Consider the following 14,558-nt stretch of genomic DNA (forward strand, 5'->3'; position numbering starts at 1 on the left):
TCATATGTGGGAGAAAACTACTGTATGGGCACACATCAGGGCTCGGAAGGGAAGTAGTGACGTTTTGGAATGCAGACTTTGATGGATTGGTCTGCGGGTGTCATGTGCGTTTGGAGAGCCCCTGATGTACCTAAACTATTGAAACTCCCCACAAGTGACCCCATTTTGGAAACTAGACCCCCCACGGAGCTTATCTAGATGTGTGGAGAGCACTTTTAACCCCCAAGTGCTTCACAGAAGTTTATAACGCCTGGGCGTGAAAATAAAAAAAAAAATTTTCCGCAAAATTATATTTTTGCCCCCAATTTTTTATTTTCCTAAGGGTAACAGGAGAAATTGGACCCCATAAGTTGTTTTGTAATTTGTCCTGAGTAGGCTGATACCCTACATGTGGGGGTAAAACACTGTTTGGGCGCATGGCAGAGCTTGGAAGGGAAGGAGCACCATTTGACTTTTTCAACGCAGAATTGGCTGGAATTGAGATCAGACGCCATGTTGCCTTTGGAGAGCACCTGATGTGCCCAAACAGTGGAAACCCCCCAATTATAACTCCAACCCTAACCTCAACACACCCCTAACCCTAATCTGAGCCCTAGCCCTAACCCTAACGGGAAAATGGAAATAAATACATTTTCTTTTAGTTTTATTATTTTTCCCTAACTAAGGGGGTGATAGCGGGGGGTTTGATTTACTATTTATGGCGGTTTTTATGTTTGGCAGCTGTCGCACGCTAAAAGACGCTTTTTATTGTAAAAATAGTTTTTGCATCACCACATATTGTGAGCTATCATTTTTCCGTATTTTGACCCACCGAGTCATGTGAGGTCTTATTTTTTGCGGGACGAGTTGACGTTTTTATTGGTACCATTTTCGGGCACGTGACATTTTTTGATCGCTTTTTATTCCGATTTTTGGGACGCAGAGTGAACAAAAACCAGCGTTTCATGAATTTCTTTAGGGGGGTGCGTTTACACCGTTTCGCGTGCGGTAAAATTGATAAAGCGTTTTTATTCTTTGGGTCAGTACGGTTACAGCAATACCTCATTTAGGTCGTTTTTTTATGTTTTGTCGGTTTTTTGCAATGAAAACAATTTTATATAAAAAATAATTATTTTTGTATCGCTTTATTCTGCGAGCTGTAACTTTTTTATTTTTTTGCGGATGATGCTGTATGGCGGCTCGTTTTTTGCGGGACAAGATGACGTTTTCAGCGGTACCATGGATATTTATATTCGTCTTTTTGATCGTGCGTTATTGCAGTTTTTGTTCAGTGGTATTATAATAAATCATTATTTTTTGCTTCGTTTTTTATTAATTTTTAAGGGGTTCGCTAAAGGGGTTAACTAATGGGACAGTTTTATAGGGCAGGTCATTACGGACGCGGCGATACCAAATATGTGTACTTTTATTGTTTGTTTTTTTTTATTTTGAAAAAATTGATTTATTGGGGAATATTTTTTTTTTTTTTTTTTTACTAATTTATTTAGCGATTTTTTTTTTTTTTTTTTTTTTTTTTTTAATTATTTTTAACTTTTTTTTTTTTCTTACTTTATTACCTTGTCCCAGGTGGGACATCACTGTCCTGTGACAGATCGCTGATCTGTCACATCACAGATCACTGTGACAGATCAGCGATCTGTCACAGGCACTGCTGCAGACTTCCTCATGCCTGCGCTTTGCAGGCAGTGAGGAAGTCAGCTCCCTGCAGGCCCCCGTCGCCATCTTGGATCCGGGGGCCTGTAGGGAAAGAGCCCTCCACATTGCGCTGCCGTGGGGGGCTCAGGGAAGCACGGAGGGAGCCCCCTCCCTGCCGATGCTTCCATTTAACCCCCGGTACACCGCGATCGCGTTTGATCGCGGTGTGCAAGGGGTTAACGTGTCGGGGGCGGTCCGTGACCGCCTCTGACACATTGTGCCGGGTGTCAGCTATGATAATTAGCTGACACCCGGCCGCGATCAGCGGCGCTCACCACGTGGGCGCCGCTGATCGCTGGGACGTAATATTCCGTCCATGGTAGTTAGGTCCAGGGTCACATGGACGGAATATTACGTCCTTTGTAGGTAAGGGGTTAAATCATGACAAAAAGATGATTCAGAAAAGTACAATGGCCGCTGTGATGATTACAAAAAACATCTTTTTGTAGACCTGTGTTATGTACTGCATTATTCCAAATGCTGTGCTGAAAGTTTACTGAAGACACAGCAATGTAATAAAACTTAACACCTGTGATATCCAGTGCCACTGCTCTGGTATTTATTTACTTGGCTATTCCAATTACATGTTTACATGGCACTGCTGCAGCTACAATAGTGGTGTATGAAGCACTTGGGCAGCATGGGTATCAGGAGAACATAACGGGTGAGAATAGGGTCTTCAATTCTATTACCTTGGCAGCTTTATTTTTTTCCCCCGTGAACTCTGAAGGCCGTTTAATAATGGCTTTCCTTTTTCATAAAGAATGCACATATGTTCTGACACTTGCAAGTGCAATATGATTACATGGGGTACAGTATATTCATAGAAAGGGGGCTGGATATGATGTACTACATATTAAATTTATAACTGTTTCAAACAAGCGTGCGCATTAGGGTGACCGCAAAAAAATCGATGTCGCAATTTTGTCCGTCTGGACCCCACAAAACGATTCCCCTTTCCAGAAATTGAGAGAGCCAAAATTTGAGCTCGATCAAACAACGTTAACCCGTGCCGCTCGTCGCTCAAAGTTTGAAAAAATCCAAATTGAGGTATTTTGCATAGTCTGTTAGACTATAAAGAATGTGACAACATTGCAGAAATAGCCCTGACCAGATTTTCGAACCATTTGTGGTATTTGAATGCAGAGTTGGTGGGATTATCATTTTTTGATCCCACCATTACAGACAATGAAAAGTTGTTAATGGCTAATAAATTGCTCAGCACAGATGAACCATCAGAGCACGCTAGGGTTGTAAATCCAAAAGTTAGGAAAGAAAAATTAAGAGGTAGGAAGTAACCGACTTTAACGACCTTCTGACAAAAGATGAAGAACAAAAGCAATATGTCCTGCAAGTTGTAAGCAAATGCCGAGCATTATATTCTGACGTTTCAAAAACAACTTTAACAAAAGCACTAGAATAGATAAGATAACTATGTAAAATTATCAACTCATGTAGGTTAGCGTGCGCTGATGGTTCATCTGTGCTACTGAGCAATTTATTAGCCATTAACAACTTTTCATTGTCTGTAATGGTGGGATCAAAACACGATAATACCACCAACTCTGCATTCAAATACCACAAATGGTTCGAAAATTTGGTCAGGGCTATTTCTGCAATGTTGTCACATTCTTTATAGTCTAACAGACTATGCAAAATACCTAAATCTTAAAATACCTCAATTTGGATTTTTTCAAACTTTGAGCAACGAGCGGCACGGGTTAACGTCATTTGATCGAGCTGAAATTTTGGCTCTCTCAATATCTGGAAAGGGGAATCGTTTTGTGGGGTCCAGATGAACAAGATTCCGACATTTTTTTCCCCCCATATGAGATCCGGTCACCCTAGTGCGCATCTACTGCCAGCTGTCCTGCTTCCTTCCTCCCTGCTACTTTCAGTAGTTGGCTTCTCTTGGTCAGACTGATCATGGTTCACAGGGATGTAATATACACAGCAAAACCCTCATGATTTGACTGCAGAGGTTGCTGTGGATATAACAGGGCCCTGACTATGCATTGCAGAGAGTCAAGCTTGACCTGTAGCTTATTACCTTGGCTTTCACTATAATTAAATCCATCCCTATGTGAACATAACCTAGCAAAGAAATGGCATGACCTTTTGGCTTGTAGGTTCTTCAGGATTTAAAAAAAAAAAAAAAAGCAAAGTAAGATTTTGATGGAGTCTGTAGTCATAATTTGGCTGCAAGGCACTTTGAAAGACAATGAACATGAATTACACCTCTTGTTTTGATGGTCTAACAATTTTGCTGATGAAATCTCAGTTTACTCATTCTAGTTAGTAATAGACAGTGAATCACAGCTGAACAGTGTAAATTTTTTTAATAAATTGCAAACAAATTGAGCTCCAAAATATTTAAGTAAAAACAATACAACCCCATTAATAACTTATACAGACCTTTTTAATTAGAACATTAAACTCTGTCTAGGGAGCTAATCGCTATACAATTAATGTGACCGCTGTCTCGTTACCCTAACAGACCAGTTCTAGAATGGTAAGTGGACTGGTGCCTGAGTATGTGCAGTAAGTAGCTCTGTCCCCACACTTCATGTGTAGATATGAAATAACTTATGATACTTCCTTTATACCTACCACATACCTCACTTTTTATCTCTGGAGAAAATATGTGATTCCATGGCACAGAATTGAGGGGGAAAAAAAGGGATTTCCATGAATCTAATTGGGCTCTCTGTAATAGTATAGTGACAATAAAGGGGATGATCATCTCCAAGATCCTAGCCTAATATGTAGTAGGTGTAATAATATTGGCAAATACCTCCAATTAGAAATGTAGTACAGTTCATCTAGTTCACTGTTGCTTACCCCATGCACAGGGCATTACGACCACTGTTACCATATGAGTAGTGGTAACCATGGATACCTAAGCTACTGCAATGCCCTGTGCATGGGGTAAGTGACATAGTGAATCAGAAGAACTGACTTGGAGGTATTTGCCATTCTTACACCTACTACATATTGGGCTAGGATGTTGAAAATGAGAATACCCCTTTTAAGCCTCCTATATACTGGTTGTAAAATAATGGAAGTGAATGATTACACATGGATACTGAATAGTGACCAAAATATTAAAACCACTCCTTATGGTCCCCTGGATATCATGTCTGCTGATGATCTGACCTGCCTTGGCAGCTAAAATACTTAGTTAAGAACCTTGTCTTATGAGGAGGAGACCACAAAGTGTTGGCAATGCTAAATATCCTGGGAAGGTGGTTGTTTCTGATGTTGCACAACATCTTTAAAACTAATTCCCAACCCCTCAAAAAGAAAGTTGGGAGAAAAGCCTGGTCCCCCAGCTGCCTCCATTCAGCTAAAACATTCCATTTTAGATGTGGCTAAATAATCTGGTTACAGAATTTCTCATCTGTGTGAGACTTGTGGTTAGACTTCAGTAAGCCAGTACAAGCTGTGATGACTTGTCATGGCATTATAGTATAGGTTGCTGAAGTTAGAAAAGTGTCTTCTTGCCCCCCAAAGCTGAGGCCAAGCCTCTTGCAAGTGAAGTGTTTCTATTAGGATTACAATGTTAATGTAAAGCACGAGAGACACCTCTTGTATAACTCTGAGGATTTTGAACACTATAACACCAGTTGGATAAATTATTGGAACTGCTCAATAAGCATCTGGAATCAGTTTGTATTTAACACTTATTACAGATTTGTATAATCTGCACTGTAAGAGAATAAATTGGATGCTGATTAATTTTATGTACTATAATAAGAGATAACCAAACCATTTTATACAGTAAAAAAAAACAAGCAAGAAATGTCAAGTCCTTCACTTCTCATCTTCGGCCAAATTGGCTGATGTTGCTGGCCCATAGGTGACTACAAACTGCCTCAGTTGTTGATGGCATTCTCTCAGGTAATGATCTCTCTGCTGTAAACTATGCTCATCGGTGAGCTCAAGCGGGAAGAGAGAATTCTGGGACACACCAAACACCGAACTTCCTACAGAAAACGGAAAAAAATGATGGTATCGACAGGTGGAGTGTGCGGCTCCTTTTTTATCTAATGTAAAATAACACCCATGTACTATTTTGTAATGCATTTAAATAAGTAGCAGCAACCTGCTGGCTATGAATTTTCCATAGCTATGTTTATGTGGGCATATTTTATTCTAGCCTGCTCACTTCTAGGGGCATTTTATGATCAGTATCACAGCTGGACAATGTATTGTGAAACCCTTATAATCACTGTACAGGTATGTGTCCATAGCGTTTTCATGTTGAACAATGCTGTGGCGATTTGCCTTGATTACACTGATAATTATAATTAATAGATACAAGGGTAGAGGAGAGGTGGTTGGAGAGGACTGCTGTAGATCAGGGCTGTGGAGTCGGTAAGCCAAACCTGCGACTCAGACTCCTCAATTTCCCTTACACCAACTCCGACTCCACGACTGACTCCCACATATATTGCTTATATTTAAGTGAAAAATGTATTGTAGTACAATGTGAACATCAGACATCTAATCATTTCTATGATCCAATAATCAAGATATTTAGATAGAACATAATATCTATTTATTGGAATACAACTTTAGAACACAAAAAACTAAATATGTAATACACTGTATACATGTACATGCATACGGTACAGACCAAAGTTTGGACACACCTCATTCAAAGAGTTTTCTTTATTTTCATGACTATGAAAATTGTAGATGCATTCTGAAGGCATCAAAACAATGAATTAACACATGTGGAATTACATAATTAAAGTGTGAAACAACTGAAAATGTCATATTATAGATTCTTCAAAGTAGCCACCTTTTGCTTTGATTACTGCTTTGCACACTCTTGATGAGCTTCAAGTGGTAGTCACCAGAAATGGTCTTCCAACAGTCTTGAAGGAGTTCCCAGAGATGCTTAGCACTTGTTTGTCCTTTTGCCTTCACTCTGCGGTCCAGCTCACCCCAAACCATCTCGATTGGGTTCAGGTCTGGTAACTGTGGAGGCCAGGTCATCTGGCGTAGCACCCCATCACTCTCCTTCTTGGTCAAATAGCCCTTACACAGCCTGGAGGTGTGTTGAGGCCATTGTCCTGTTGAAAAATAAATGATGGTCCAACTAAACACAAACCGGATGGAATAGCATGCCGCTGCAAGATGCTGTGGTAGCCATGCTGGTTCAGTATGCCTTCAATTTTGAATAAATCCCCAACAGTGTCACCAGCAAAGCACCCCCACACCTCCTCCTCCATGCTTCACGGTGGGAACCAGGCATGTAGAGTCCATCCGTTCACCTTTTCTGCATCGCACAAAGACACGGTGGTTGGAACCAAAGATCTCAAATTTGGACTCATCAGACCAAAGCACAGATTTCCACTGGTCTAATGTCCATTCCTTGTGTTCTCTAGCCCAAACAAGTCTCTTCTGCTTGTGGCCTGTCCTTAGCAGTGGTTTCCTAGCAGCTATTTTACCATGAAGGCCTGCTGCACAAAGTCTCCTCTTAACAGTTGTTGTAGAGATGTGTCTGCTGCTAGAACTCTGTGTGGCATTGACCTGGTCTCTATTCTGAGCTGCTGTTAACCTGCGATTTCTGAGGCTGGTGAGTAGGATGAACTTATCCTCCGCAGCAGAGATGACTCTTGGGGCGGTCTTTTCCTGGGGCGGTCCTCATGTGAGCCAGTTTCTTTGTAGCGCTTGATGGTTTTTGCCAATGCACTTGGGGACACTTTCAAAGTTTTCCCAATTTTTCGGACTGACTAACCTTACTTTCTTAAAGTAACGATGGCCACTCGTTTTTCTTTACTCAGCTGCTTTTTTCTTGCCATAGTCCTACTGAATAGACTGTTAGAATTTGTATTATCACCTGTGTATCCACCAGACTGCTGCACAACACAACTGATGGTCCCAACCTCATTTATAAGGCAAGAAATCCCACTTATTAAACCTGACAGGGCACACCTGTGAAGTGAAAACCATTTCCAGTGACTACCTCTTGAAGCTCATCAAGAGAATGCCAAGAGTGTGCAAAGCAGAAATCAAAGCAAAACGGTGGCTACTTTGAAGAACCTAGAATATAAGACACAGTATTTTCAGTTGTTTCACACTTTTTTGTTAATAATTCCACAAGTGTTAATTCATAGTTTTGATGCCTTCAGAGTGAATCTACAATTTTCATAGTCATGAAAATAAAGAAAACGCTTTGATTGAGAAGGTGTGTCCAAAGTTTTGGTCTGTACTGTGTGTATGTATATATACATATATACATACACACACTCTATGACTTATCTCGGCCAAGATAAAGCCTAGATCCTCAGGCTACATTCACACTATGAGCGTAGCCAGGATCAAACCTAGGGGGGGCAGAATCTCATACTGTTCCGCAGAATTTCATACTGCACACCTCAGCTGCTGCAGAACCTCATACTTCACACCCCTACACTTGAAAATAAAGCCTGCAACTTAAGAAGATGTGGTGATCAATGCAGTCTATTTATTCCATCTATCAGTTGATGTTACTGAAGACAACCAATGCCTGTCCTGGGCGTCCTTTTGGGCAGCTATGAGGTGTACCTGACTGGTGCTAAAAAAAAAAAAAAAAAAAAAAAAAAAAGGAGAGTTTGTCTGTGTGCTATCCGGCTTTCATTCTTTTTGGTACAGATATGATATGGATAGACAGATATGGATAAATGGATATATAGATAGAGCAGATTTCTAATCTGCTTTTGCTATTGAAAACATTATCTATGAGCTCAAAAACCTTTCAGGTGATGCGGTTTTTTAAAAAGCTGATCTGCTTTTGCAACTGAAAAACGTATCCTCAAAAAACGCAGGAAAAACGCTGTGTGTGAATGTAGCCTTAGATCAGGAATAGAACAGTCATTTATAGGACATTTCATAACTTTCCCAAATTCCTATGAAAAAATATTCAGCACATTCTGCATTGAACTACTGTACCCAATTTATTATATATTTTTGGAGTCGGAGTCGGTCCATTTTATACCGACTCCGAAGCCCTGCTGTAGATGATGAGTTACTGTGAAAGATATATTTTAGTCTCCCTTACAATTATATATAAGTAAAATAACTAGCATCCACATACTATCACTATACAAAGGGGGTTAACATCTGCCTGCTCGTTGCAGGAACTAAGAACCACAGGCAGGTCTCCTGGTAGATTACTGAGAGATGTTAAACATGGCAGCTCTGCTCCTGGACCCTTCACTTCAAAGAGCAGATGGTTTGTGACTATTTGGTGAGTTTTTTCCCCCAGTATTTGTAAGCCAAAATCTGGAATGGAATGGTCAGAGGAAAAGCATAATAGAAACATTTGCACCACTTCTGCATTTTTCACTCACTCTGGGTTTTGGCTTACAAATACGTAGGTAAAAAATTCACCAACTACTGAATGTGTGCATGTCGCCTTAAGTGAACCTTTCAGCAGGATTTTGCATAGTAACCTACACACAGTGTCAGGTCGATGCTCTTATACTGAATAAATAGGATACCTTGGTATATGAAATCCATCTTGTTGTTTCTTAATCTTTATTTTCAGTTTTGTGTTAATGATATGCTCTCGTCCTAAGGCGGGGTTCATGTATGTGGTACTCTGATCAGATATTCATAATGCAGACTGCTGACAGCTCAGTGATCCCTCACTGACCTGCCCCCTAGTTTGCATAATAAATATCATCGCATACTGAATTTAAAAAAAAAAAAAAAAAAAAGGCTTCTGCAGGCAGGTGCTGGCTGTGGCACCTGCGCAGCAGCATATTCGCATGGTTATTGTGCACTTAATCCTTTTGCATATTTACTTGAGCAAGGGAAAAAAAATTCATTTTGAAAATGGCGCCTGTGCAGTAGCAGCTATCAGTTTGTATAGAGATCTGATAGCTGCTGTTGCGCAGGCGGCGCCATCTTGCTGAAGAAAAAAAAAATGTCCTCCACCATGATGGTGCTGCCCGCACCTGCGCAGTAGAAGCTCTCAGAGATCGGCGACAGCTGCTATTGCATATGTGCGGGTGGCATCATCTTGATGGAGGACATTTTTTTTTCCTTCTCCAGCAAGATGGCGTCAACTGCTCAACAGCAGCTATCAGATCTCTATACAAACTGATGGTGCCCGGATCGCCTGCGCATTAGCAGCTATTTTCAAAATGACTTTTTTTTCCCCCTTGCTCAAATAAATCTGCAGACAGTATGTGCATCCACATACTGTCTCTGTACAAAGGAGATAACATCTGCCTACTCTTTATTGCAAAAACTCAGAACCACATGGGGGATCTCCTGCAAGCATACGGAGAGGTGTCAAAAATGGCATCCTTCCCCTTTCAAAGACTTAGGCCGGAGTCACACTACATCGAGATACGGCCGAGTTTCGCAGGTTAAAACCAAGCTCTGGCACCGGCACCCCGGAGCGGAGCGTGCAGCTCCATGTATTGCTGTGCGGCTGCACACTCCGCTCCGGAGTGCCGGCGCCAGAGCTTGGTTTTAACCTGCGAGACTCGGCCGTATCTCGCTGTGTGTGATCCCGGCCTTAGAGTTAGCAAATGGTTTGTGACTAGGCAGAATATTTCCATTGACTGTGCAGAAAGGAGGGGGGGGGTGACATAGGATATTTGAAATACATGGCCCTTAGCCCACCGTCCAACCACAAACAGCAATTTTTCATTAGTCCAATCCAGGTGATTCTGAAAATATGAGCTTATGGTCAGGACTATAAAAAGCTGAAGAGGCAAAAGAAAGATGTTCACATGTGGAGGCTGCCTAGGAGACTGATGTGATCCATAATTCATTTTGCCTTCCCTCAAGGAAAGAAGATAAATGTTTACATCTACAGTTAGGAATTTCAGTTATTTTTCTCAGTTTTTATTTTATAACTGTTTTGCATATTGTGTTGTTTTATTTTTTACCTTTTAATATTTTTTTTACTGTAAGCAGGATTGGTTTTAGAGAAAGTGGGGCCCTAAATGCTCACATATCTCACATTACACAAACATTTCAGTTGTATTTAAAGGTGCAGAGTTCAGACCGTTAAGCGAGCGAGATCGACGCTTGTTCCCGAGTTTCTTTACACCGGCTGAGGAAGAATAATGGGCACAGATAGAAGTCGATACAGTATAATGCGGGTCCCATATAGTATAATGCACTCCCCATGGTCCTTGATAGTGTATAATGCAGCCCTCCACACACTGTACAGTCTAGCTCACCCCCCCAACACAGAATTTTTGCAGAAACGTGTGCACACAGTATAATGCAGTGTGATGCAGCACTCTGACACACACTCACACAATACTCACCCCCTCCTCCTTGTTCCCTGCACTGGTCCAGGCTCTGCTCCGGTCTCATCTGCTCCACTGCTGGCACAGCGTGGCACACGATAAAGTGACGTCATTGCGCGCCCACTGAGTCAGAGGGGGAGTGATGGGATAGGGAGCGTCAGCTGATGCTCTCTCCTCCATCACTGTTTTCAACTGTATCGGCGTGTGGAGGAGCGGGGGACCTAGGCAGCTGCCTGGTCTGCCTGCCCCTAACGCTGGTCCTGATTGTAGGCGCAGTATGTTTTTTTTTTTTTATTAACGGTTAAAATCTTTAATAATTTTGATCCCTGCATTCTTGTATGCTCTAAGGAATCCATAGCTTTTGAGAGTGTGTGTGACCTTTTGAATTTCAGAGAGTAATATATTTTGGGGACTCATCACCCTGTGTGCTTGGTAAGCGGTGGCAGCAGAGTTAATGAATCGTGCTGTGCTCAATGTGTTGGGTTGTGATTTATGCTCAGTTTATAGCCTAAAACAGAGGATGAGAGCTGGATTGAGTGAGAGGAGATAAATTAACCCTTGCAGGCGTTCCCCACGTCATGAGAAGTGTGTAAGTAACAATTACGCACTCCAAACACTTATCCTCTATCCATTGTACGCAGAAGAGGGATCTTCTACCTGCTGGAATCCCCAGCGGTTGATACCTTTTAATGGCTAACTGAAACGATGGTAATAAATAAAAGCTTTCAAGACTGCCCATCTCCATCAGGCATTGTACAGTGGGTATGGAAAGTATTCAGACCCCTTTAAATTTTTAACTCTTTGTTTCATTGCAGCCATTTGGTAAATTCAAAAAAGTTCATTTTTTTCTCATAAATGTACACTCTGCACCCCATCTTGACTGAAAAAAACAAATGTAGAAATTTTTGCAAATTTATTAAAAAAGAAAAACCAAGATATCACATGATCATAAGTATTCAGACCCTTTGCTCAGACACTCCTATTTAAGTCACATGCTGTCCATTTCCTAGTGATCCTCTTTGAGATGGTTCTACTCCTTCATTGGAGTCCAGCTGTGTTTAAATAAACTGATAGGACTTGATTTGTAAAGGCGCACACTTATCTATATAAAGGTACCGTCACATTTAGCGATGCACCAGTGATCCAGACAACGATACGACCCGGTCAGGGTCGCTGGTGCCTCGCTACATGGTCGCTAGTGAGCTGCCAAACAGGCAGATCTCACCAGCGACATAGCAGTGGTCGGCGGTCGTTACTTACCTGTCAGACGCGGCGATGAAGACGTCCTCCCGCCCACGTGTCGCTCGTCGGTGCCAGCAGGAAGCGGCCGACGAGAAACGGTCCAGGACGTTCTCGCGCAATCAGCGATAACCAGCGGGGGAGCCTTTCGGAGGTAAGTATCACACATAGTGACATCAGTAGCAAAATCGCTGCTGCGTCACAAAATCGGCGACGCTTTAGCGATATCGCTAGCGATCTTGCTTAGTGTGACGGGCCCTTAAGACCTCACATCTCACAGTGCATGCCAGACCACATGAGAATCATGAGGTCAAAGGAGCTGGCCAAGGAGCTCAGAGACAGAATTGTGGCAAGGCACAGATCTGGCCAAAGTTACAAAAGAATTTCAGCAGTACTCAAGGTTGCTAAGAGCACAGTAGTCTTCATAATCCTTAAATGGAAGAAGTTTGGGACCACCAGAAGTCTTCCTAGATCTTCGTGAGAGAGGTAAAGAAGAAGCCCAAGATCACTGTGGCTGAGCTCCACAGATGCAGTAGGGAGATGGGAGAAAGTTCCACGAAGTCAACTATCACTGCAACCCTCCACCAGTCTGGCCTTTGTGGCAGAGTGGCCTGACGGAAGCCTCTCCTCAGTGCAAGACAAATGAAAGCCCGCATAGAGTTTGCTAAAAAAAAAAAAAAAAAAAAACACTGGAAGGACTAGCAGACTATGAGAAATAAGATTCTCTAGTCTGATGAGACGAAGATAGAATTTTTTGGTGATAAATCTAAACGGTATGTGTGGAGAAAACCAGGCACTGCTCATCACCTGCCCAATACAATCCCAAGAACAACCAAAAACAGGCAGAGATGCTTACCTGTCTAACTAGGACTTAATACATTTGCACTAACAGGGTGCAGCAGACCCAAGTAAAATGGCAACTGCACAGGTGCAATAATACCAAATGAGACAGCCAGCCTTCAATCAGGGATTGGCCGTGTGGCACACTAGTGCAAAAAAAATAATCTATGTGGCAATGTTCACACAAGGAATGCAGAGCATCTGGTTCACAGCCTATTAATGATGCCCTATGGTGGGCTGCCCAGTGCTAACTATAATGCATCCTGTTAGAGTAGGACTGGCAAGTGTAAGGACCCTTGACGTGGGTTGCCAGCTTACGTATTATGGCCAGAATATCAACTAATACCTTACATATATTTATATGTTTTTCTGCACTATATTTTTTTCGGTGTGCAGTTGGGCCCAAATGGTTCTGTAAACTTTGGCCTCTGTTCACACAGGATGCATTATAGTTAGCACTGGGCAGCCTGCCATAGGGCATCATTAATAGGCTGTGAACTAGATGCTCTGCATTCCTTGTGTTAACATTGGCAGATGGCAGATTATTTTTTTTGTTCTGGTGTGCCACACGGCCAATCCCTGATTGAAGGCTGGATGTTTCATTTGGTATTATTGCACCTGTGCAGTTGCCATTTTACTTCAGTCCGCTGCACCCGGTTAGTGCAAATGTATTGAGGCCTAGTTAGACAGGTAAGCATCTCTGCCTGTTTTTGGTTTTTCTTGAGTATTGGAGGATTTTTCCTCTTTTTGTGGCTTTCCAATACAATCCCAACAGTGACACATGGTGGTGGCAGCATCATGGGAATGGGGGTGTTTTTCAGCTGCAGGGACAGGACGACTGGTTGCAATTGAAGGAAACATGAATGCGGCCAAGTACAGAGATATCCTGGATGAAAACCTCTTCCAGAATGCCCTGGATTTCCGACATGGCAGAAGGTTCACCTTCCAACAAGATAATGACCCTAAGCACTCAGCTAAAATAACAAAGGAGTGGTTTCAGAACAACTTTGTGGCCATTCTTGACTGGCCCAGCCAAAGCCCTGACCTAAAACCAATTGAGCATCTCTGGAGAGACCTGAAAATGGCTGTCCACCATCCAACCTGACGGAACAGGAGAGGATCTGCAAGGAAGAACGGCAGAGGATCCCCAAATCCAGGTGTGAAAAACTTGTTGCATCATTCCCAAGATGATTCATGGCTGTACTAGCGCAAACGGGTGCGTATACTCAATACTGAGCAAAGGGTCTGAATACTTATGACCAAGTGATATTTCAGTTTTTCTTTTTAATAAATTTGCAAAAATGTCTACATTTCTGGGTTTTTTCAGTCACAATGAGGTGCAGAGTGTACATTAAAGAGAAAAAAAGGAACATTTTTGAATTTACCAAATGGCTGCAATTAAACAAAGAGTGAAAAATTTAAAGGGGTCTGAATACTTTCCATACCCACTGTATAACAAAATCTGAAGTCACATATTTATATATAACAGGACACAGGAATAGTGCAGTAAATTATACA

General features: G+C 41.9%; 1 protein-coding gene across 1 annotated transcript in view; it reads right to left on the reverse strand.

The window, feature by feature from the left end:
• Positions 1 to 3,508: 3,508 nt before the first annotated feature.
• Positions 3,509 to 14,558, reverse strand: part of MCMDC2 (minichromosome maintenance domain containing 2) — a 90,642-nt gene continuing 79,592 nt past the window's right edge. The window contains exon 14 of the mRNA XM_073583892.1: positions 3,509 to 5,681. Coding sequence (XP_073439993.1) covers positions 5,509 to 5,681 — 173 coding nt within the window. The 3' untranslated portion in view covers positions 3,509 to 5,508. The remainder of the gene's footprint in view (positions 5,682 to 14,558) is intronic.

Source organism: Dendrobates tinctorius, unplaced genomic scaffold, assembly GCF_039654945.1.
Source record: "Dendrobates tinctorius isolate UK_male_01 unplaced genomic scaffold, ASM3965494v1 ptg000082l, whole genome shotgun sequence".
In the NCBI taxonomy this organism is placed as follows: Eukaryota; Metazoa; Chordata; class Amphibia; order Anura; family Dendrobatidae; genus Dendrobates; species Dendrobates tinctorius.